Genomic DNA, 26,128 nt, shown 5'->3' on the forward strand with positions numbered 1-26,128 from the left:
GAGTCACCTAGACTGGAAATGTTGGCTTGTTCTCTCTCCACGGATGCTGTCTGACCTGCTGTGATCTCCAGCATTTGTTTTCAACTGTTTTCTCTCCACTGATGCTGCCAGACATATTCAGCTTTTCCTACAATTTCTGTTTTTGTTTCTGATTTCCAGCATCTGTGGTTCTTTCGGTTTTACATAAATACAACTGGTTATTGCTTTAAAAGCACTTACAGTCGCACACAACACAAGGTTTCTTTTCTATATCAGAGATATAGCCAACTTTTGCCTTTTTCACAATTTGGTGCTCAGCCTCTTAATGCTACCAAAAGACTATGTCTTCCAAACTAGTGTACAATATTTGTGACAGTTATGTATTAAGCAGAAAAGAACATTCTTGCATTTCTATTATACCATCCTCCCCAAATTACGTTCATTCAAGCACTGGGAGAAGGGAAATATCCAAAACAGGGGAAGGGAAAAGTCCAGGGGGAGATGGGAAGAGAATGTAGTGAGCTTTGGTCTCCATTAATACTTCAGATAGCAGATACCACAAAATACATCAACCTTGAAAATACAAAAGCTTTAAAAGTGAAGCGCTGTTCACAAGAGTGTAAATAATGAGGTGACAGGGAGAAGACAGTAGGTAGAAGCGCACTGTTGGTGGTGATTGAGCAGGTGTAGAACAAGGGACCACAGATCCAAAACGAACTGCAAAGAGTCAGAAGAAAAAATAAAAGATTTCTTTATGCAAACAACTGAGGGATTTGAAACACCCACTCCAGATATTTTGATACAAAAGATTACGTTGACCAAATAGATGAAAATGAGTAATAAAATAGTATGGAACTGAAGTATAGACCGTCTGCTTACAAGAGGGGAAGTGTAAAAGAGGGCATGGGCTGAACACTTGTTTATGTTGAAACTTTACGTATTTAACCAACAAATTACAATTTATTAGGGGATGAACATATAAATCTCCTTAATTAACTTTTAAAATTTACATTTGTTCCATCTTTCCAATTGGACTAACAGTTAAACAGCATCAGAGTCCAACTACATCTGAACAGTTACCCCTATCTGTTGCTTGCAAATTAAGGCAGATATAAACAAGTGGCACATCAGCACTAGAGTTGAAAACTATTTCAACCTTTATATTCTTCAGACTCATACAATTAAGTAATAAAATGATTATGATTATAAAATGTTGTAAACATGTAAAATTACATTTTCCTATGCTACACAAATATATCATGACATAGTTGCTCATAATTTGACACCTAGCTACCATCTAAAACAAATAAACTGGTCACAAGCAAAGCATAGAATTGATGGTTTACCTGGAATTTTCTTGTAAAAAGGACACTGCTTGGCTTTTTTATGTGTGCTTACTCCATTTCTTTGCCTTTTTGTTCTTCCTCGTTGTGCATCACTTAGTTCCGTTTGAAGTTTGTCTACAGTGCCTATGCAAGCTTCATCACCTACAGAGTTTTCTATTTTCCTCTTTCTTTGTCTTTGCCTTCTTTCATTATATGAAAGCTCAGAAACCAATTCATTTGCTTTTCCTTGAGGTATGTTTTTTGGACATTTTTGTTCATCTTTGATTTTGGGTTGAAATCCAAAAAAAACTCCAATATCAGTTTGCTTTAATTCTTTATTTAAATCTCTCCTTTTGGGGATTTTTATAGGACCTCTATCCAATAAGCCCAGTGATGCCATTTCCAAAGTTGTTGTTCTACTCTTTTGAAGTCCAATGCTTTTTGAAGAAATAAGAGCTTCAGAATGGCAACTACGCTGTTTTACAACATTCAATGAAGGTGAAATTAAGGAATACTGAGGCAATGATGTCTTCACAGAACAACCAAAATGATCTTCCTCTTCTCTTCTTGCTAGGCAATCATGAAGCTCCTGCACAATAGAACTTTGAGCAAGCTGGAATGATTTGGTTGGTTCTTGCTTAACTTGAGTAGATTCTGGTAAACTGGTTGGTTCTTGTTTAATTTGAAGAGGCTTCTGTAAGCTATCAGAACTTAAGGGGACTGATTCCAATTTAATCAAGTTTGACTCTGTTAAATTAGTTTGTGACCAATTCCTCATCTGTTTCATCTCCTCATTATCCAATGGAATCCTGCTACAAGCTTTTGCTTGGTGTGCTTGTGTTGCAATACCTATTCTATTTTTAGTTAGAATGTTAGCACTGTCAGTTAATAGACTGGAATCTAGATCAATAGCAATAGTCTTAAAGTCAGTTGTGATTGTGTCCTTAAGACCACAGGATTTATGAACCAATTCTTGCCTATGGTTATTAACCTCTACAGAGCTAGAACAATTGCTGTCTTCAAGTTTACAATTATGTTTAATAGTTTGACCATGAAACAATCTTCTCCTTGTTGAGGATAATCTTTTTTGATCTGGAATTTCATTACAACGAAGTGGAGAGTAACTAATATCATCCTTGTTATTATTACTGGCATTTGAACCAAGAACAGAAGTAGATTTATCTTCTAGAAGACTGTTTAGCTTTACTTTTGTACTGTTTACATTAAAAAATCCATCCGTACTAATTCCAGGTTCTATCTCCTTTGTTAACTGTGATGCTGAATGAGGCAATCTTCTGTGTAGGCTACTGGGTGATGCTGCAGACACATCTCCTCTTGAAACATTTTCAGAAGAAGAAGTGCTTACTTTTACTGCTCTTGCTGCTTTGAATTTACTTGAGCTTTTCTCCTTGACTTTGAAGGCAGGAGATTTTAGCAGCAGGAGGGCATTTTGATTTTTGTTTGTCAGATGTTCTTGAATCCAAGGAGATTGATTGTTCTGTAAAGACTGATGATTATTGTTAGGATCTGGTGAAATTGTGAGGGCATCCCCTATTGAACTATGCAAAAATGTAGACTGAACACCACTCTGGCCCAGTGCTCTACTTTCAGCAAGCAGCAAATGGGAATATCGTTTGTAGTGTCTTGGAATTGTATTGTTGCAAAGCAAGCCATCAGGGCATTCTGAAAAATAACGTGAATCATCTTGAAATGGAATCTTATTAACTTACTATGCAATGAGATGTCTTAAAGAGATCTGCTGTTAATGACCAAAATATATTAATTTTCTCATTTATATAACCTTAAAATTGAAATTACTTTGATCACAGTTTCTATCCTCAAATAGAACAGCCATTACTGATCTAATGCATCATGACAGTTTACTGTGTGCTGGTCATTCATGTGCAAAATCAACAGCTAGTGCTACATAGAATCAGCAATTAAATAAATGAAAATGCTTTTGTTGATGTATCTCACAAGGTTCTCAGATTTGAGTGATGAGTTTTCCACTGACTCCGCACTTTGGGGAGGCCAGTGAGATGATATAAATATACAGCACTCTCTTTGTTTTGTCATGCACACGTCACAATTAATGAACTCCAGAATGTTATGGAAGAGGATAAGACCATAAGATCATAAGACATAGGAGCAGAAATTAGGCCATTTGGCACACCAAGTCTGCTCCGCCATTCAATCATGTCTGATACGTTCCTCAACCCCATTCTCCTGCTTTCTGCCCGTAACCCTTGATCCCCTTGATAATCAAGAATCTATCTATCCCAGTCTTAAATGTACTCAATGACCTGGCCTCCAAAGCCTTCTGTGGCAGTAAATTCCATAGATTCACCACTCTTCTGGCTGAAGTAGTTTCTCCTTATCTCCATTCTAAAAGGTCTTCCCTTTACTCCAAGGCTGTGCCCCCAGATCCTAGACTCTCCTACCAATGGAAGCATCTTCCCAACATCCACTTTGTCCACGCCATTCAGTATTCTGTACGTTTCAATTAGATCCCCCCTCATCCTTCTAAACTCCAATGAGTATAGTCCCAGAGTCCTCAAACATTCCTCGTATGTTAAGCTTTTCATTCCTGGGACCATTCTCGTGAACCACCTCTGAACCCGCTCCAGGGCCAGTACATCCTTCCTGAGATATGGGGCCCAAAACTGCACACAATACCCCAAATGTGGCCTGACCAGAGCCTTCTAAAGCCTCAATAGTACATCCTTGCTTTATATTGAAGTCCTCTCAAAATAAATGCCAACATTGCATTTGCCTTCCTGACTACTGACTCAACCTGCAAGTTTACCTTGCCAGAATCCTGGACTAGAACTCCCAAGTCTCTTTGCACTTCAGACTTCTGAATTTTCTCCCCATTTAGAAAATAGTCCATGCTTTTATTCTTCTTACCAAAGTGCATGACCTCACACTTTTCCACGTTGTACTCCATCTGCCAATTCTTTGCTCACTCTCCTAACCTGTCCAAGTACTTCTGCAACCTCCCCACCTCCTCAATACTACCTGTCCCTCCACCTATCTTTGTATCATCTGCAAACTTAGCCAGAATGCCCACAGTTCCTTCATCTAGATCATTAATGTACAAGGTGAAAAGTTGTGGTCCCAGCACAGACCCTTGCGGAACTTCACTTGTCACTGGCTGCCACCCTGAGAAAGACGCCTTCTTGAAGTCCAGGTAGTTAACATCCATTGGCTCTCCTTAGTCTACCCTGCTCGTTACTTCCTCAAAGAATTCTAGCAGATTTGTCAGGCATGACCTCTCCTTGATGAAACCATGCTGACATTGCCCTATTTTACTATACACTTCCAAATATTCACCAATCTCATCCTTTACAATGGACTCCAAAATCTTACCCACGACTGAGGTTAGGCTAATCGGCCTGTAATTTTCCATCTTTTGCCTTACTCCCTTTTTAAACAGGGGTGTCATGTTAGCCATTTTCCAGTCCTCTGGGACCTTTCCTGACTCTAGTGATTCCTGAAAGATCACCAGTAACACTTCCACTAGCTCTTCAGCTATCTCCTTTAGAACTCTGGGGTGTAGTCCATCTGGTCCAGGTGATTTGTCCACCTTCAGGCCAATCAGTTTTACTAGCACCTTTTCCTTGGTGATGGCCACCATACTCAGCTCTTCCCCCTGACTCTCTTGGATTTTTGGGATATTACTCATGTCTTCCACCATGAAGACTGACACAAAGTAATTATTCAGTTCCTCAGCCATTTCCTCGTTCCCCACTACCATCTCTCCATCATCATTTTCCAGTGGTCTAATGTCCACTTTTGCCTCTCTTTTGCCCTTTATATACCTAAAGAAACTCTTACAGTCTTTATTTATATTACCGGCTAGCTTACCCTCACATTTAATCTTCTCCCTCCTTATTTCTTTTTTTTGTTCCCCTCTGAAGGTCTTTGTAAGCTTCCCAGTCCTCTGGTTTCCCACTACCCTTCGCCACATTACATGCTATCTAATTTGCTTTTATGCTATCCCTGACTTCCTTAGTCAGCCATGGTTGCCTCATCCTCCCCGTACCATGCTTCTTTTCCCTAGGGATGAATTTTTGCTGCGTCTCCTGAATTACTCCCAGAAACTCCTGGCATTGCTGTTCTATTGTAAGGTTTTGGAGTAGATTTGTAGCTCGGTAGGCTCCTCTTCCAGTCAACTCTGCCCAGCTCCTCCCTCATACCGCTGTTGTCACCTTTATTCAGCTGTAATACCATTACCTCTGATTCTATCTTCTCCCTCTCAAATTGCAGAATAAATTCGATCATCTTATGATCACTGCCTCCTTTTGGAGTCCCAAGGATATTGGGAACTTGTTAAAAACAGCTGCTTGGTTCATATGGCAAAGATCCCATCACTGCTTAGAGGTAACCATAAATATTCAGGAGCTTGGTGACATCTACTGTAACTCACACCTTGCAATTTATTGCCCAAGATCATTGCTATGTACCTCCAAGATAGCCAATTACTTCCTTAAAACTAGCAATTTGTTGGGCACACAACTCCTCTGAACGATTCTCAAATAACAAGCACTACCTATGCCCTTTTGTAGTGCAGTGGTAGTACCCCTACCCTGGACCAGGAGGCCTGGGGTCATGTCCCACCTGCTCCAGAGGTGCGTGATAGAAACTCTGAACAGGTGGATTAAAATAAAACAAACACTGCCTTTAGATTCTCTTGGAGGATAATATGGACTCAAAATGAATGCCATATAGTAACCTGAAAGCTTCAGAAACTGAATTACCTTGATTTTAGAGCCTTTTCAAATTAGCATTAGTGCAAAAAAAAATCATTTTGCATTTTAGAATGGAACTTTTTCAGTGACATCACTTACATGGTAAAATCTGCAACTACGAACCTGTAATTCTGAAGTCAATTCTCTTGAAGGAACCAAGGGTAATAAAGGAGTAGCAATGCAGGAAATAAAGGGAAATAGAAGGAAAAAAAGGAGAAACGAAAAGAAAAAGAGAGCAAAACCAGTATAAGAAGTAAAGAAACACCAAATTGTGCTTCTTAAAAAAAGGCAAAGGAAAACAGAAGGCAAATACTTACTTGTGGAATGGACATCCAGTGATACTGTTGCAGAACCACAGCTATTCAAACAAGGTATGCTGTCTATTTTACAAATGAAAGAATAGATGATCCCGAGAAGACAGATCTGAAAATTTTGCTTGCATCAACAAGAACAAGGCTTTACAGAATTAACACATCTGAACTTTCAATTGGGAATCAATAAAATCCAGAAAAGATTTGGAAAGATCTCAAAGACCAGATCAAGGCATGAATTAACAGACTTTAACTCATGTCAGACTGACTGAAACCCTAAGGGTTTACTGGAAAAATGCTATGGCAATGGGTCTGAGTCAGAGTGCTTTTTGAAGAGCATAGAACATAGAACTGTACAGCACAGTACAGGCCCTTCGGCCCATGATGTTGTGCCGAACTTTTACCCTAAACCTAAGATCTATCTAACCTCCACCCCTACCTTATACTATCATCCATATGCCTATTTAACAGCCGCTTAAATGCCCCTAATGAGGCCGACTCTACTACCCGCTCCGGCAATGCATTCCACGCCCCTACCACTCTGAGTAAAGAACTTACCTCTGACGTCTCCCCTAGATCTACCTCCACTCACTTTAAAACTATGCCCCCTCATAATAGCTACCTCCACCCTAGGAAAAAGTCTCTGGCTATCCACTCTACCTATACCTCTGATCATTTTGTACACCTCTATCAAGTCACCTCTCATCCTTCGTCGTTCTAAAGAGAAACGCCCTAGCTCTCTCAACCTTTCTTTGTAAGACCTTCCCTCCATTCCAGGCAACATTCTGGTAAATCTCCTCTGCACCTTTTCCAATGCTTCCACATCTTTCCTGTAATAAGGCAGCATTTAAGCATTTGAACATTGCAGGGAGCAGTGATACCGTGTTAGAGAACAAAGGCTTCTAATTGCTTGCCTCAGCACACTGATTTGGTGGTTGCCTCTTTTTTCGGCAAGAAAAAAGGCCATACCATTGACACATTAGTTGAGGATGGTCACAAGTATGAAGCCGTTGTGACAGGCCAACAATAATGTCATGATTTAACAACAGTCAATGCTATTGATACTATCAGCAAAGTACTCCAAACCAAGAAAATCTGTAATGGGTGAGGCTTCTCGGACCTACCCAAAAGCTGTCCTGCTTTTATGAATAAAAGACTATAAGGCAGAGGAGCAAAAGTAGGCCATTCAGCCCATCGATTATGCACTGCCATTCAATGAGGTCATGGCTGATTTGATAATCCTCAATTCCATTTTCCTGTCTTTTCTCCATAACCTTAGATTCCCTTACTGATTAAAAATCTGTTGATTTCAGCCTTGAATGTAATCAATGATCCTCATTAGCCCTCTGCTGACAGATTCACTACCAGTGTTCCCTCTAATTTTGGCCAATCTACACAACTTCTCCTCATAAGGCAGTACCTCCGTAACTGGTGTCAGCCTAGTGAACCTTCTCTAGATTGCCTCTAAACCTAGTATATCTTTCCTTAGATATGGGGCCCAAAAGCATTCACAGTATTTTAGTTGTGCTTTGTATAGTTTCAGCAAAACCTCCCTCATTTTATAATCTATTCCCTTGAAATAAAGGCTAACATTCAATTTGCCTTCCCACTACTTGTTGAACTTGGGATGATCACTTCTTGCAATCCATGGATGAAGAGTTCCAAATCCCTCTGTTCTGTGGTTTTCTGCAGTCTTTCTCTATTTAAATAATATTCAGCTCCTCTATTTGGCCTGTCAAAGTGCATAACCTCACATTTCCCCTCATAATATTTGATCTATAAAGTTTTTGTCCATTGGCTAAACCTATCTACATCACCCTACAGGCTCTTTTGTCATCCTCACCACTTGCCTTCCACTTATTTTCGTATCAACTGCAATCTTGGCAATAGTACATTTCCTTTCCTCATCCAAATCATTAATTTATATTGTAAATAATTATCTGTAAAGAGTGTGATACCAAAGTGTATCAGGCGCACACTTGCAGGAAATTTGGTTCCAAAAGCTAAGCCAGACCCCAAATCAGAGCTGACCAACAGTATAATACAGCAACACAACACTGGTAACAAGAGAGTTGTTAAGATTGTGCACAAACACAAACACATCAAAAAAAGTTCAGAGGCAACCAAGTGAAAGGCAAATTTCAGAAGATGACCAAACTTTCCATGTTGTTAACCCCAAACATCATATCAACGGCACAAGGCGACGAAAGCTTTCACAACTTTAATATATGTCTTGAAAAAATGGATCAACACACATTAAAAGGTGAAATCACAGAGGAACTAGTGTTAACATATTACCATTATCAATCCTGAAAGACAGGTTCCTAAGTGAGTGGCGTTTCATGGTACAGCCTATGCGAGACCATCTTAGTGAACAATGGATCACCAATTTCATTAACTAGTACTACAGTCCCAATATGCAAGCTTATCGTGGCTTCCTGGTGGATACCAATGGTCCAGAAGTGGCAGGCCCACTAAATATTCATAGATCTCAGCGTGGTCACAATTCATGAGATTTAAATAATTCAATGTGGCAAAACAGACCATAATGACAAAACCAAATCAGACAACCATGATCAATCAATGACGTAATCAAATCTGCCAATGATCTCAAATGTCTCTACCTGGGCAGATTGACAAAATTAGTGATTTCAAGGGTGATACAATATTGCATCTTAAGGATGACCCCATTTATTGATCTTCCAAGGGAAGCATGCACATATTCAGGAGAAACTTGAAATAGAACTGAACGTGGTGGAGCAAAATGATGTAATTTGGGAAGGTGACCACCACAGATTGACGTAGCTCCATTACCTGCTTCTTACAGTAAAATAGCACTGGAGTATGCCTAGATCAAAAGTGCCTCGACTTTTCACTTAAAGGGTTATCACATAAAATACTGCCCATGGAAGAACTAAACGCTAAATTATCCTGAGTTAGATTCTTTTCCAAACTAGATACAAAGCACAGCTAATGGCTTGTCATCTGAATCAATGTTACTAATAAATTAAGGCTGGTTGACAGAATAGATGCAATTTATCTCTTATTGGGCTAAATAACTTTTATGTCTTAGTTCTATATTAGGCTTGGTAAAGCTAAAGATGCAGGAGCAAATAATGGCAAGAAAGTAAAACATCTGAAGATCATAAAATAAAGGCAGTAAATGAGATATATTGCAAAAACTACAGCAGCAGACATTAATTGCACTGCACATTAAAACTTTGAATGCTCTCACCCTGTAAGGATAGAAAACATGAAGATCATTCAGTCCTTTTGGAGTGAAACTTAAGCCATACCATAGTTTTCCATATCAAGTAATTTTCAATATATTTGCTTAATAAAATCCTACGACAGATTTGTAAAATAAAAACAAGATGTAAATCTCAGATTGAAGCAGAAGACTTTCTGAATTCCTTTGCAGGTCTTGTAAAAATCTATGCTTTCTAATGCATCTCCACAAGAAAAAATTAAGAGCAGATCAAAATTACGGGAGAAACTATAATGGGACTGAACTACAAACCTTCCAGCAAAAGTTAAAGATGTATTATACAATTAGCAAACACTTACAACTTTGGAATAGCAATATAGTGTTAACAATTTAGAACTGCAGGTTTTAGGCAATTAACTATCGTTTGTTCTGATTTTGTTTGAAACGACAAAGCCTTGTTTTTCCTTTAAACACTTATTCCACCTGAAGCAAATATATATTTCTCCTTGGGAATCTTCTACTTCAACTGATCTTTAACCCAATTCCAAATATGATTTTTAAAAAATTAAACTTATCATTGGTTAGCAGCCTTTATACGTACCTTTAAGGGTTATTAGCATATCTGCTGAGCACTTAAACTGACCACATCAAGTTCAGTGCATAATGTTTTATTCACAAACCAGTTTTGTAAAAGGGGCATGAAGTGGGTATTAGGTCCAAGGCATAGGAAAATTGAAATCAAGGTCAGTTTCAGTTATACATCTTGGACACCTATTGAAAAACCCCAAGTGATATGATGGATGGTTCATTTCCACCGAGAAGTGTCTGTGTGTATACCGTTCACTACTCTGAACCTTTGGGTGTATTTTAGAAGGATTTACACAGACTTTCAATGGACAAGAATATATGAAAACGATGAAACAGAAATGAAACAATCAAAATATTCCAAATATTTTGTGAAAATCTTGGACTATCACAAACTTGAAAAAAAAAACTGTTTGGTGTTACGGTTTCTAAAATAGTAAGGGATATAAAATGTTAAAAAGTTCAGAAGAAAATGCTACTGATTAAAATTCCCAGAAATGTTATACATAGGAATAGGGCTATTCAGGAGAGCATATAACTGAAGCAGCGCCATGAAATATGAAAGGACACAAAAAAATTTTCCTACTTTAAAAAGAATCAAGACAAATTTCACATGATGGTAACACATGTGGAGCTGGAGGAGTACAGCAGGCCAGACAGCATCAGAGGAGCAGGAAAGTTGACATTTCATGTTGGGACCCTTCTCCTCCAGCTCCACACTGTTATCTCCGACTCCAGCATCAGCAATTCTTGCTAGCTCACATGATGGTAGATTTGTTATAAAATTGGGTCTACCATAAATGTTGTCATATCAATAAGGCATGAAAATAGATCATATATTGTTTTAAAGGTACAAGCTTAAACCTCAAACTGTCATAATCTTAGAATCTCACACACCTTCCACAAAGTGTACATTGCAGTCAAATCAACACCAAAAAGCAACATCAGCAGGAACTGAGAATAAAGGGAAGCTTTTGAAACTCATTATGCCTGAAGGGGCACTAATGGTTTTCCATTTATGTCACACAATAGGTTTTGACAAGGGGCAGAGAAGCTTAATCTTGTTAGGATTCTGGCACTATTAATAGCCTCATTTATCTCCCAAGGCAAATACTGGACGCCTGACCAGAGGAACAGAAACCAATTCTTAAGTTGAAAGTGACTTCTTAATGGTCTCATTGCACGATCAAATCTCCTTGGCCTCTGGAGAGGTAAATTGTAATTGTTAGATCCTATTGTTTCCATCTGGTAACAATTGAGTTAACACAGGCTGCTAGAAACCTAATAAAAACCGAAAGAACTGCGGATACTGTAAATCAGAAACATAAACAAAGTTACGGAGGAAGGGTCACCGGACCCGAAACGTTAACTCTGTTTTTTTCTTCACAGATGCTGCCAGATCTGCCAAGCTTTTCCAGCAACTTTGTTTACTCCAAAACCTTTGAACTTTGTTATTGTTCCTGCTAAAAACCTAGGTTTGCTAACATCAGGTCTGCCTCTCATGCTCAGCAATCTTGCTTCAAATTTCAAACTCTTCTGAACTTAGTTTTCAAAAGTAATCCTGTATTCACTGGAAAAGTGGACCAAGTCTATACATCAACCTCATCTTGTGTCTTCGCAACTTCACAAGGAATTCTGCAAGTTTAGCCAAGCACACCTATCTGAATCCAAACATGTTCAGAAAAGTCTCAATATGGACTTCACAAGCTTCAAAATCTCTCCACCCCGACCTCATCCCAAGACCAGACCCCGCCTCTCGTCCCCGCCTCCTTGAACTGTCCATCTTTTCTCCCAACTATCCAGTCCTCCCACCTCACTGACCAACCCCCAGCCCCACTTCCTACCTACTAACCTCATCCCCACCTCCTCGACCTGTCCATCTTTCCTCCCACCTACCCGCCCCTCCCTCCTCACTGACCAACCCCCATCGCAACTCCCTACCTACACTCACCTTTACTGGCTTCATCCCCGCCTCCTTGACCTGTCCGTCTTCTCTCCACCTATCTGCTCCTCTATCCACCTTCTATCATCGCTTCCCCCTCTCTCTATTTATTTCGGAGCCCCCTTCCCCTCCCTCATTTCTGAAGAAGGGTCCAGACCCAAAATGTCAGCTTTCCTGCTCCTCTGATGCTCCCTGGCCTTCTGTGTTCATACAGCTCTACACCTTGTTATCTCATGTTGAGAAAAGATTCTTTTGTCAGACACTGACTTTCTGGACTCAGACAAAAATTACATCAATTAAAATTCACATCTTTGATTTTCAAGTTTGTTAATTAAACCTCTTTTCTTTTTCTCTTCCTGGTATGCTTATCTGCTTGGATGTATTATGGCAATCACCCCAACCCCAGGTTTCCATGCATGAATAAACCATATTTTTGTTTAAAACCCATAGACATTTTTCTTTTGATGTGATAAAATCCTCTCTTGTATCCATTCTGGATTGAGAAAGCTGACAATCTGTGGATATTGTAACATTCAGGGAACAGACAGTTTCAAAGGGTTGATAAATTTGACTTCCAAAATATTAGTTCATTCAATACTGCCTAGGAATAAAGGCAAGGTGTGTTACAAGATTCTCAATAGATCACTGACCTATCACCGTTTAAGGATCACCGAACAGTCAATTTTAGGCTGCATGGAGGGAGTTAAAGGAGAAAGTCGCTACCTTCAGGCACTTAGTCAGTCAAATGAAGGGAGAAGAGGCTCCATCCTGAAAAGGTACGACTGTCGCAGGATCTGAGGGTGGCTAGGAAATTCAACTGAGTGTTGACTAAGGGTGGCACAGTGGCTCGGGGGTTAGCACTGCTGCTTGACTGGACTGCCAGGGACCCAGGTTCAATTCCACCCTCAGGTAACTGTCTGCGTGGAGTTTGCACATTCTCCCGTGTCTGCATGGGTCTCCCCTGGGTGCTCCAGTTTCCTCCCACAGTCCGTAGATGTGCAGGTTAAGTGGACTGGTCATGTTAAATTGCCCATAGTGTCCAGGGATGTGCAGGCTAGGTGGATTAGCCATGTGAAATGCAGGGTTACAGGTGTAGGATAGAGGAGGGTGAGACTGGGTGGGATGCTCTTCGGAGGGTCAGTGTGGACCCAATGGTCAAATGGCCTGTTTCTACACTGTAGGGTTTCTATGTTGGGATTAGGACTCAGGAAAAGTTCTGTGAGGTATGGGTGCTTGGAAAATGGGCAAGTGCCATTACTAATTTGCTACAACTGAAAATGTGGTTGAAGAAAGCTCACAAGCAGTAGTTGCTTTATGCAGCTGAGAGACATTAGAACATGGAGAAATGCAGGTGCAGTACCAGCTTGGTGAAGCTAGCTATTAAGGAATAAGCAGGACTTGTACCTGCAAGCAGATGCCAGAAAACAGTCTCAAGAATTCAAAGCAGTATAGTCCTAGGAAAGGTGAGTGATGTACCAGAACATAAGTAGTCATTGAGGCAGTCTCTGATACAGCAAATAGAGGAGACCCAAAGCTGGGTCTTCAAAAGAGAAGAAATTAGAATCCCTTGTAAAGCTTAATGAAATTTGATGACCTCAGTATGGGGACTGCATAGAAATCTACAGAATCTGTCTTAACTGCACCTGCTATTTGAAATGTTCTGTGTGGTTTCTAATAGCAGTGTGCCTATTGCCCCGTATATAGCTTAGGTTAAATACAACTGGATGTTAGAGAAAAAAAGATTTTTAAACCAATAGTATTACTATTCTAACTCTGTATAATAAGTTCTATTGTTTATTGTTGAAACATATAGGTTTCTTAAGGGGCTTGACAGGTTAAGTGCTGAGAGGATGTTTCCCATCATGGGAGAGTCTGGGACCAGAGGGCACAGTCTCTTAGTATAAAGGGGTGCCAATTTAAGACTGAAACGAGGAGAGATTTCTTCTCTCAAAGGATCAAGAGTCTTCGGAACTCTTTGTCACAGATATCTATGGAGGCAGGTTCCTTGTATATGTTTAAGGTCGAGACAGATGATTTCCCTTTTGATCAAGAATCTAAGAGTTATGAGGAAAGGGCAGGAAAGTGGATACAAGGAATGTCGGATCAGTTGTGATTCTACTGTGGTTAGAGGAGCCAAATGGCTCCTGTTACTCTTTATGATCTTATGCTTGTTTGTTCAAAATCATGGAACCTCATGTCTTTTTGTTATTAGTAAGTACTTGGGATCCCACAGCACTTCCACTTTAAAAAATGGTTACTGGTCCCTGGGCAAGTCATTCCATAAATTTGGTGGTCTGGTCCAGGATCATAACATAGGTAATTTAAAAGATGCATTGAGAAACATATGGTTTGGGGAACATGATGCATGACTTATCAAAATCAAAGGACAGAAGAACAGATTTTAAAGAACACTTCTGCTTATACATAGTAGAGGAGAAAAATAAAGAAATTCAAATTACCTCTCTCCTGTCATTTGTAATATCTTCTCTGGTTCAATTGTGTCAGTTCACTCCCTTAACTGGTCTGAGCAGCTTATTTTCTTTTATATGTGATGAATCACACTGCTATATAAGTTCTAATACAATCGTATGAAGTTTGTAAAAACAAATTTCGTACTGGAATCATAGTTTATGTGATATACTACATAATTCAGACACATGTTTAAGTGGACATGGCAATATCTTTCCAATATGAGATATTAAATAACAACTAAATAAAGGCTTTACTTCTGTCATAAATGAAAGTTGCTGTTTATTCCTGACTTGACAAAATTACCACGACAGCTAAAATCTCTCATGTATCACTCTAAATTGCAAACAATTATTTCATAAATGGAAGGTCGGTGAAACATGCCTGATCTATTTTAATACAAAGTAGCAATGTTAGAGGTTAGAGGTTTTCATAGCTTTATTCAATGCTCAACACTTAAACACTATTAGAGAAAAACAACTTAGTACATACTCTTATGGGGATTATTCTTTGCATCATGGTAGATACTGTTCTATTTTAGATGCTTTCTTTTATTATATGCTTCAAAATAACCATCGTGATAATGGTAGAGTCTTCCATTTGTTAACATCTTCACCCATTTATCTGTTAAACAGGTACAGAATGATGCAGCGCATTAGTAATATCAAGGCTCTCCCAAACTCTTGGCACTGTGCTTTGAAAAACATCAGCTGTGATCTGAACCTTTGAAAAGAATGCACTAAGTGGGAATGGGAGTATCAGCTAATTTTTTAGTGGGTTGAACATTCTGCCATATAAAGTAACATCTGTCAAATGTTAATTCCTTCATTGCAACATATTTTCTGGAAGATAAGTATTGTTCCTCTTATGTGGGATTACAAATTTAATGTACAAAATGTAGCATGAAAAAGTCAAAAGCTAAAGTCAAATTGACTTAGTGCTATAAATAAGTCTTGTATTTTCCACCCAATCATTTTACAATTAGAAAACACATAAGGTGGTCTTACAACTCAACTTTAACTACTGAGTAGTATCAAATCAGTCATGCCATTTAACTTTCCTCCAGCTCTCCCACTCCTAACTCTTATGTATTATTTACAAGAACACCAATACAGTTTAGGCTGCACCAAATATCTTGGCTTTAGAAAAGCTTTACATCGGAGTTTGTGCTAGGTCTTAGGTTTGTTTGAGTTGTGAGAAAAGTGCACAAAAAGATGCTTCCTCCCTCACATATCACTTGGGTTGTAATTCAGAGATTCCTCCAACAGTTAGAGATAGTAGGAACTGCAGATGCTGGAGAATCCGAGACAACAAGGTGCAGGGCTGGATGAACACAGCAGGCCAAGCAGCATCATAGGAGCAGAGAGGCTGACGTTTCGGGCCTAGACCCTTCATCAGAAAAGGGGGAGGGGAAGGGGGTTCCGAAATAAATAGGGAGAGAGTGGGAGGCGGATAGAAGAGGGATAGAGGAGAGGATAGGTGGAGAGGAAACAAACAGGTCGAAGAGGCGGGGATGGAGCCAGTAAAGGTGAGTGTAGGTGGGGAGTTAGGAAGGGAATAGGTCAGTCCAGGGAGGACGGACAGGTCAAGGGGGCGGGATGAGGTTGGTCGGTAGGAGATGGAGGTGCGGCTTGAGGTGGGAGGAGGGGATAGGTGGGAGGAAGAACAGGTTAGGGAGGCAGGGACGAGCTGGACTGGTTTTGGGATGCGGTAGGGGGGAGGGGAGATTTTGATACTTGTGAAATCCACATTGATACCATTGGGCTGCAGGGTTCCCAAGCGGAATATGAGTTGCTGTTCCTGCAACCTTCGGGTGGCATCGTTGTGGCACTGCAGGAGGCCCAGGATGGACATGTCGTCTGAGGAATGGGAGGGGGAGTTGAAATGGTTCGCGACTGGGAGGTGCAGTTGTTTATTGCGAACCGAGCGTAGGTGTTCTGCAAAGCGGTCCCTGAGCCTCCGCTTGGTTTCCTCCAAGAGTTATTGGATGAATGTTACAACTCCACAGAGTTTAGTCCAACAGACAAAACAGGTTTGCCAAGGATTGCCAAGATATCGTTTTAATGTGCTTCAGCTAGCTTTCCTAACAACTGTTTGAACCATCCATTATGTTAAATTTGAACCTGCATTCTAGTATCACACCACTCATATAATTTTCTTTCCTACCAATTAGCAAACATCTAACCAAATTACAACATTTTATCTCTTACTTATTTTCAGGGTTGAGAAAAATGTCAATCTCCATACATTACATCATACCAATGACGCATTTCAAAATATCATTAACATGATTTACCAGTTCATGTTTACTCACTATCTCCACAGCAAACCAGAGTGAAAACAAGTCCTTTGGTTTGCTGGAAATTTGTGATAAAAATATCAAATACCATCGACAGTTCCCACAATAATATTGTCAACAAAAGAAACATACAGTGTAGACAGCAGTGGTTCAATATGTTGCCCGATTACCTGTAGACAGTCTCTGCATCTACAGAGAAAAACAGGATTTTATTCCGTCACAGGCTCATTTTATTTTGGAGGCAGAGTACACTTTAAATGTACTCATTTTCCCCCTTTGCAATTCCCCTGGATCATTTACTACTTATATTCACCTCTAAAAACACCAAACCTCCGTTAGCATATAATACATCAGTATGCCAGAAATCAGGAGCTGTCTAGAAAACTTAGCACATATTTATTATTGGATTTTAAATATCAGGTAATGTTAGTAAGTTAACTGCACATTTTCAGACAGAAAGTAGCTGTCCAATGACTAACAGAAGCATTACAGTTAGCATTCCTTTGAAGCATCAAAAAAATTGGATGCATTTATTTCTTACTTAATGCAGGAGCAAACAATTCTCCTGAAGAAAAATCAACATTATCAAATGCTATTTTCCAGTTTTTTGGTTTGAAACGGGGAAGGCAGATAAGATGACAACCCTCACTCTACCAGATGTAAGGACGCTGTGGCAAATAATCTGAGCAGTATTAACTGGACCTACTTTCCACGTTTCATCACAAATTAGTGTTTCACTCAAAAACCAAAGACAAGCACTTGAGTTTTCATTAATGGGAATACAGATATGGTTGCCAAGGCCAGTGTTTATTAACCACCATTCACTACTTGCGAAGTTGATAGTGGGCTGCCTTCTTGAACTGCTGCTGTCCATACAGTTAAGGTGCTGCTACAATGTTGCTGGGTATCAAGTTCTAGGATTTTTATTCAACTGCAGTTAAAGGAATAATGATATGAGCTATTCAAATAAGGATAATACATGGTTTGGGCAAGGGATAGGGGGCAGTGGTGCTCCCATGCATTTGTTGTCTTTGGCTTTCTAGGAATTAAACCCACAGTACTTCATTTATGAACTTCTAGATCAGTGTATGAGATACAAAACAGATTGTTTTGTCTTGAACAGAACTGAGCATTTTACATAGCTGTCATAGCAGCATTCACTCAATCAAATTGTAACTATTCCAGGGCATACCCGATTTGTGCTGAATAGATGTTGGAAGGCTTTGGTGAATTAGAAGTAAGCCTCTAAGCTTTTAATTAGAATAAGTTACTATTATATATGGTTGAGGCTTCCCAATAATCGGGAGAAAAGTGCAGCAACTAAAAATGGTTGATTGGTACAGACCAGAAAGGTCTCAAATTTAATCCCAAGCTTGCTGATCTTGAGCGATTAGTTTTTATCCCTGGGCTAAAAATCAGTTTATTGATTATTATCCATTGATTTTCTAGAAAGTGCACATTTGTGGAAATCATGAAGAATAAGATTATGACCAAGATCTTCCTCTTTCAAAATGCCAGCAAATATATCATGCATCTTCATACACAATCACTTGGCAACTTTGAACTCACTTCTAACCTGCCGTTGCTCTCCATTGTCCAAGACTGTGTGTTCACCTCCTAAATGTGTGCTCACCACTCCTGCTACTCAGTGTTTGAACATTTCTTCAGATTTCTGATCAACCAATGCAATACTGATTTGCCCTTTTATAGTTATAAATGACTTCCTATGAGATTGTAATGTTTTTAAATTCATTCATGGGATGTGGCTTCACAGGCTGAGCAGCATTTATTGCCTATCTCTTTGATAACGTGGTAGTGAGATGCCTTTTTGAACCGCTGCTGTTCACTACTTGTAGGTACAACAACAATGCTGTTACTACAATCCGTCATAATCCTTATAATCATAAAATTAAACATCACAGCAGGCAGCCATTCCATCCATTGCATCAGTGCCAGTTTTCAGTAATAGAAACAGTAGTAAACTATTTAACCCATCAAGGCTTCTCCATCTTTTAATTAGATTATGGCTGATCACCTAACTCAATGCCACTTTGCCACTGTCTCCATGTCCCTTGATGTCATTAGTCTCCTAAGATCTACTGATTTCTATCTTACGCATGCTCATTACAGCTCTCTGGAGGAGAGAATGCCAAAGATTGACCATACACTGAGCGCAGAAATTCCTTGTCATGTCAGTCTTAAACAGCCTACCTCTTATTCTGAGAGTCTGTGCCCGAGTTCATAAACATCAACTAGGAGAAACATCCTATCCATAATCATCCTATCACATCCTGGAAAGATTGTGTTTGTTTCAATGAGATCACCCCTCATTCCTGAAACTCTAGAGAGTGCAGGTCCAGATTCCTCCATGTTTCCTCAGTAGCAAATCCCACAATTCCAGGGATTGACCTTGTGAATCTCTGTCGTACTCCATTTATAGCAAGTATGCCATTTGTAGATAGGGAAGAGCAAAACTTTACATAATACATGAGGTGCAGTGTCACCAAGGCTCTGTACAAATGCAGCAAGCATCTTTACTTCTGTACTCAAATCTTTTTGCGGTGAAGGCCACGTACCACTTGCTTTCCTAATTAATTGTTGTGCTCGCATGCCAGCTTGTAGGGACTTCTGAACAAGGACACTAGCTTTCCAAGTTGTCACCATTTAAGAAATATTCTGTCTTCCTGCACTTCACACCCTTTCACATTACATTCCAACTGCCATTTTTTGCCCATTCACTTAGCCTATCCAAATCCTCTTGAAGTCTCCTTGTATTTTCTTTACAACTTAAATTCCCATCTGGTTTTATTCATTTAGCAAATTCGGAAATATTACAACTGATCCACAAAGCCAAATCATTTAAATAGACTGTGAACAACTGTGGCTCTAGCACTGATCCTGGTGATGCCTCAACTGATAACTGCCTGCCATTTACAGAATGACTTATTTGTACCAACTCTCTGCTTTCTACCTTCTAACCAATTCTCAATCCATACTAGTATATTACTTATAACCTTAAACATTAATTCTTTTAGTAATCTCCCATAATCGCCCTTATTTTAAGCCTTCTAAAAATCCAAATGCACACCCACTGGTTGTTCTCTATCCATGCTGCCAGTAATATCCTCAAAACCCCAACAGATTTGTCAAACATGATTTCCCTTTCATAAATGAATGCTGACTTTGCACAACATTAACATTATTTTGCATGAGTCCATTTACATGGACATTCATGATAATAAGATTTATGCAGTTGTTGACTTGCTCGCTGAGCTGCTAAGTTTGTTTGCACGTGTCGTTACCATACTAGGTAACATCAGCAGTGCGCCTCTGGAGATGCTCCGGCTGCCTCCTGAAATAACTCCACAAAGACTGGTATCCTGTCACCAAGTCACCCTTTAGGACAAGAACAAAGAACAAAGAAAATTACAGCACAGGAACAGGCCCTTCAGCCCTCCAAGCCTGCGCCGATCCAGATTCTCCATCTAAACCTGTCGCCTAGTTTCCAAGGATCTGTATCCCTCTCCTTCCTGCCCATTCATGTATCTGTCTAGATACATCTTAAATGACGCTATCGTGCCCGCCTCTACCACCTCCGCTGGCAACGCGTTCCAGGCACCCACCACCCTCTGCGTAAAGAACTTTCCATGCAGATCTCCCTTAAACTTTTCCCCTCTCACTTTGAAATCGTGACCCCTAGTAACTGAGTCCTCCACTCTGGGAAAAAGCTTCTTGCTATCCACCCTGTCTACACCTCTCATGATTTTGTAGACCTCAATCAGGTCCCCCCGCAACCTCCATCTTCCTAATGTAAATAATCCTAACCTACTCAACCTCTCTTCATAGCTAGCGCCCTCCATACCAGGCAACATCCTGGTGAACCTCCTCTGCACCCTCTCCAAAGCATCCACATCCTTTTGGTAATGTGGCGACCAGAACTGTACGCAGTATTCCAAATGTGGTCGAACCAAAGTCCTATACAACTGTAACATGACCTGCCAACTCTTGGTACTCAATACCCCGTCCGATGAATGAAAGCGTGCCATATGCCTTCTCGACCACCCTATCGACTTGCGTTGCCACCTTCAGGGTACAATGGACCTGAACACCCAGATCTCTCTGTGCATCAATTATCCCCAGGGCTTTTCCATTTACCGTATAGTTCGCTCTTGAATTGGATCTTCCAAAATGCATCACCTCGCATTTGCCTGGATTGAACTCCATCTGCCATTTCTCTGCCCAACTCTCCAATCTATCTATGTTCTGCTGCATTCTCCGACAGTCCCCTCCACTATCTGCTACTCCACCAATCTTAGTGTCATCTGCAAACTTGCTAATCAGACCATCTATACCTTCCTCCAGATCATTTACGTATATCACAAACAACAGTGGTCCCAACACGGATCCCTGTGGAACACCAATGGTCACAGTTCTCCATTTTGAGAAACTCCCTTCCACTACAACCCTCTGCCTTCTGCTGCCCAGCCAGTTCTCTATCCATCTAGCTAGTACACCCTGGACCCCATGCGACTTCACTTTCTCCATCAGCCTACCATGGGGAACCTTATCAAATGCCTTACTGAAGTCCATGTATCTGACATCTACAGCCCTTCCCTCATCTATCAACTTTGTCACTTCCTCAAAGAATTAACACTAACTTTATTTACATAGGGAGAGTCCTGATCCAGCTCCCTCAGAGCCAGTTCTCAGAGTGAACAGGATGTCAGACATTCTTGTTCTTATCTGTCAGCCAGGGCTCCCTGATTAGACTAGATTAACAGCCCCGATTAGGGAACTCATATTCTATGAGTCCGGCTCATTACAATTACTACATCCCTCCCCCTTTTCTTTGTAGCACCTCCTGGGTCGTTTTAGCACTGGGTCAGTTTCCTCCAACTCTGCTTCAGGTACAGGCAGTGTGCAATGCACAGTAGCTCGCCTCCTATGCCCGGAGCTTCTCCGAAGAAATCCATTCTCTTCTTCAGGGGGCAAAGGCATCAAAGCAGCAACATCCGCTGTGTCTATCTCAGATTCCAAAGTATCTTGAACACTTGACAGACAGGGAGAGCCCCTGGGCTCCAGAACTATCAGAAAGGCTGTTGAGAAGCCGGACACATTTTGTTTCCGCACCACTTGCGCGTTTGTAGCTTTCACACAGTCCATGTGTTTGTTTAGGACCAATGCACTTTACCCGAATTTTATATATCAGTGGATCTGACCTTGCGTTGACCATGCCTCTTACCCATGAAGAGCCATTCCCATGCTTCCTACACCAAAATTCATTCCCTAAAGTAAACCGTCTTTCTTGCTTAGCACAGTCTTGTGTCCGGCACTAGCGATCCTGATGCCACTTCACCCTCTTCCCCCCAAATCCAGGAAGATCAGATTTAACCTGGTGCAGAGTCTTCTCCCCATTAGTAACTCTGCTGGAGCTATCCCCATGGTTTCATGAGGGATGGTCCTATAAGCAAATAGGAACTGGGATGGTTTGGATCTAGTAAAGCTGTAGGCTGTTTCTTTAAACTTACCTTCAAAGTTTGGACTGCTCTTTCTGTCAGACTACTGGGTCATGGATGGTATGGAGCTCTCCTTATTTGCGAATGCCATTCGACTTTAGGAAATACTCAAATTCCCTGCTGGTAAATGACGGCCCGTTATCTGTGACCAACACTTCTGGAAGTCGGTGAATTGCAGAAGACATGCACAGTTTTTCTACCATCGTCCCCACGTCTGACGAATGAACTCTATGCACTTCCAGCCACTTTGAGTAGACATCCACAATGACTAAGAACATTGAGGCCATGAAAGGATCTGCTTAGTTGACGTGTAACTTAGTTGGGGTTTGCCCAGCCATCCCCAAAAATCTGGGGAAACTGCAGGCAGTAATTTTAGTCCTTATTCACACTCTGGGTACTGTCCCACCAACATGGCTATGTCTGAATCCAATCCTGGCCACCAGACATAACTTCTCAAATCTTTATTTTCGAAACACCTGGATGACCCTAGTGGAGTTCAGGCACTACGTGGCAGCAACCTTTGCTTGGGACAATCACTTTTGCTCCCCATAATAATATGCCGTCCTCTGCTGTGACCTGGTCTCTCTGAATCCAAAAAGGTTTCAATTCTGGTTGTGACAGCCCTTTGGTTTCCCCCAACAACACCAGCTGTTTCAGTTTTGTCAACATCAGATCTTTCTGCATCCAAAGTCTGATACCGTCAGCTGCGCTGAAAATGTGTCCAGAACATTTAAAACCATTACGGACTTTTCCAGTGACAGCACCACCTGTGGTGAATCTGCCAGTGGGAGGCAGCTCAATGCACCTGCACTTGCTCCTTGGCCTCCCAGACGGTGTTCCAACTTGTAATTATACACACTTAGTATTAGAGCCCACTGCTGAATTTGACCTGAAGTTATGTGCGACACCCCATTGACCTCTTTGAGTAGACATAGTAGAGGTTTGTGGTCCATTATTATTACATATTTACATCCGTAAAGGTTTTGGTGGAACTTCCTGACTCCAAATATGACCACTAAACCATCCTTCTCTACCTGGGCGAATTTATACTCTGCATTAGCCCAAAGTCCTGGATGCACATGCTATTAGGTGTTCCTCTGAATTGGGCCACCTATGAGCTAATACTATCCTGATGCTGTATGGAGAGATGTTGCACGTCAATACCAGATCATGGGAGCAGGGGCACCTTTGATCTCCCTCACTTTATCTTCCAATGGGTGTAACCCAGTCTTGTTGACTCTGTAGTCTAAGCAGATCTAAGGACAATGTCTAATTCCTCCAAGAGCTCTTAATTGGTCTTCCCGGTTATTGGCATATCATCTGGACAAATGCGGACCTGGGGTGGACCTTGTAAAATGTTTTCCATCGTCCACGGATTGCACAGGCTCGGTATACGTTCTCAATCCAGCAATGGTCTTGCGCAAACTTAAGGGCTGGAGTCCAAAGCAAATTTTGTTAAAGACTGATTCTGCGATCACTGAAATGGCTGCCCGGTATCAACCTCCATTAGACCACTTAACCAGACATTTATTTTGATTAGTTCTGATTTGGACGTTGCTAAGCAATTTAACTGTTCCAAACCAGATGTTGGTAGATTTTGCAGGGTGTGCACTCTCCTGGATACCAGCCTATGAATTCTCTTACTCAATTTTGGTCTAGTGGGACTGTTTTGTTGTCTTGAGTCTGCATACCGGCAGCACTTACAATGGCTTGCCAGCCCAGATCCTGAAGAAAGTTTTAACCGTTTGTCCAAGACTTGGCTTTGTTTTGGGGTTTTGCTGTGGGCTGACCTAGAGTCCCTCTGTTCAGGATATGTCCTGAGTGAGGCTGTGCAATTACCTTCACTCAAGTAGTATTCCCAAGCTCAGTTGGACTGGCAAGGGTGTCCACTTCCATGTGAATACCCCGTAACTCAAATGCTCTATGTGCCACATTTTCCAATGACAAAGCCAGTTGTAGTGTCTATAGTAGTAGCTTCAGCTAGTAGGCGCTTTTGCACGGTTACATCATTAATTGCACTCTCGTCGCCACCGAAATCGCTCTTCAGAGGCCAGTATCCCATCATTAAGTCACCCTTTATTTACATGTGGAGAGTCCTTGACACTGACCCAGCTCCCTCAGAGCCAGGTCACAGAGTTAACAGGATGCCTGACACTCCTGTTCTTATCTGTCAGCCAAGGCTTCCTGATTGGACTAGATTAATAACCCCAACCAGGGAACGCATATTCTATGATGTCCACCATGCTAACCCTGTTACAATCACTACACTTCCCTTCTTAAATAGTGGGGTTACATTTGCTCCATTTCTGTCTGCAGGAACCTTTCCAGAATTTATACAATTCTGAAAAATAACCACCAATGATTTATTAGCTCCATAGTCCCCTCCTTAAACACTCTTGGATATAGTTTATCTGGTCCAGGGAATTTACTAATATTCAAACCAGTCAGCTGTTCAAGTACTACACTTACTAAGATTAATTTCCTTCAGTTCTTCAGTTTCATAAGCCCCTTGGTTGCCGAACATTTGTCAGAGATTTTCTGTACCCTCTTCCGTGAAGACAGAGACAAAGTAATTGTTTAGTATAGCCATTTCTCTGTTCTCCACTATAATTTCTCCTGTCTTCACATTTGTTAGTTAATCTTTTCTTTCCGTATATCTAAAGAAGCTTCCAGGTCACCTTTATATTTCTCATTAGCTTACATTCATATTCTCGTTTCCCTTTCTCTATTAGTTCCTTGGGAATCGTTTTCTGGGATCTAAATTACTCCCAATCTTCAGCCTTACTACTCTCTCTGACATCCTTGTAAACCACTTCCTTTGTTCTACTGCAACGTTTAACTGCTTTGGTTAGCCATGGGAACATGAGTAGGTTATTCAGCTCCTTGAATTTACTGTCATTTTAGATCACGCCTGATCATCTACTTCAAACACCATATTTCTGTGCTATCCCCAGATTCATTGAGGTCATTACTAACTGAAAATCTATCCATCTCTGTCTTGAAGCTTACTTAATGACTGAATGTCAGCAGCTCTGAGGGATAGATAATTTCAAAGAGTTACCATCCTACTCATCTCCATCATAAATAGCTTGCCTTTTATTCTGAGACTGTGATCATCGGTTCTAGATCTCACAGATGGGGGAGACATCTTTCCTGCATCTTCTCTGTGTATCCCTTAAGTTTCTATGAGATGGTCTGTCATTGATTTATTCACCTTTCCCAATGAGTGTTTGTGCCTTTGAAGAATGTATATCTGTTGAAGACTATGCAGTACTTCTTTAAATACCACCACAGCCCCGTCAACATCAAATCTTTTCATGTACTTTCCCAATCCACTGTGGCAAACTTTCCTCTCGTACATTCAAAGTTTCCCTTTTCAGATTTTAAGACCCTGTGTTAAAAATAACCACAATCAACCTTCATTTGAAATTCTATCATTATAATAATGACCATTTCCCAAAAGCTCCTTAATGCAAGGTTGTTAATTAGGACTTTCTAATTGTATGATACTAAATTTAAAGTAGCTCAATCCTTAGTTACTGCCTCTGAACCTTCCTTGTACACATTTCAAGACTGTATCTTATAGTGTTAGCACTGGTAAGGTTTCTCCAACTATATGTAAATTCATGTAATCAATTATTCCTGTATTATCCATATTACTTGCATCTTTGATGGCCAATTTATTTTATTTCCAAGATTACCACTACTGTTTGGTGGCCAATAAATAACCAATGTTTGCCGCC

The 26,128-nt window shown here is 40.6% G+C and overlaps 1 protein-coding gene across 3 annotated transcripts in view; it reads right to left on the reverse strand.

Moving 5' to 3' along the window:
• dclre1a (DNA cross-link repair 1A (PSO2 homolog, S. cerevisiae)) overlaps positions 1 to 26,128 on the reverse strand; it is a 66,796-nt gene that overhangs the window by 29,221 nt on the left and 11,447 nt on the right. For all 3 annotated transcript variants that reach the window (XR_007264294.1, XM_048609044.1, XM_048609043.1), the window contains one exon: positions 1,326 to 2,987. Coding sequence is in view for 2 of the 3 variants with exons in the window: in XM_048609044.1 (XP_048465001.1) it covers positions 1,326 to 2,987 (1,662 nt within the window). In the remaining variant the exon portion in view is untranslated. The remainder of the gene's footprint in view (positions 1 to 1,325; positions 2,988 to 26,128) is intronic.

Source organism: Rhincodon typus, chromosome 20 (assembly GCF_021869965.1).
Source record: "Rhincodon typus isolate 14 chromosome 20, sRhiTyp1.1, whole genome shotgun sequence".
NCBI lineage: Eukaryota > Metazoa > Chordata > Chondrichthyes > Orectolobiformes > Rhincodontidae > Rhincodon > Rhincodon typus.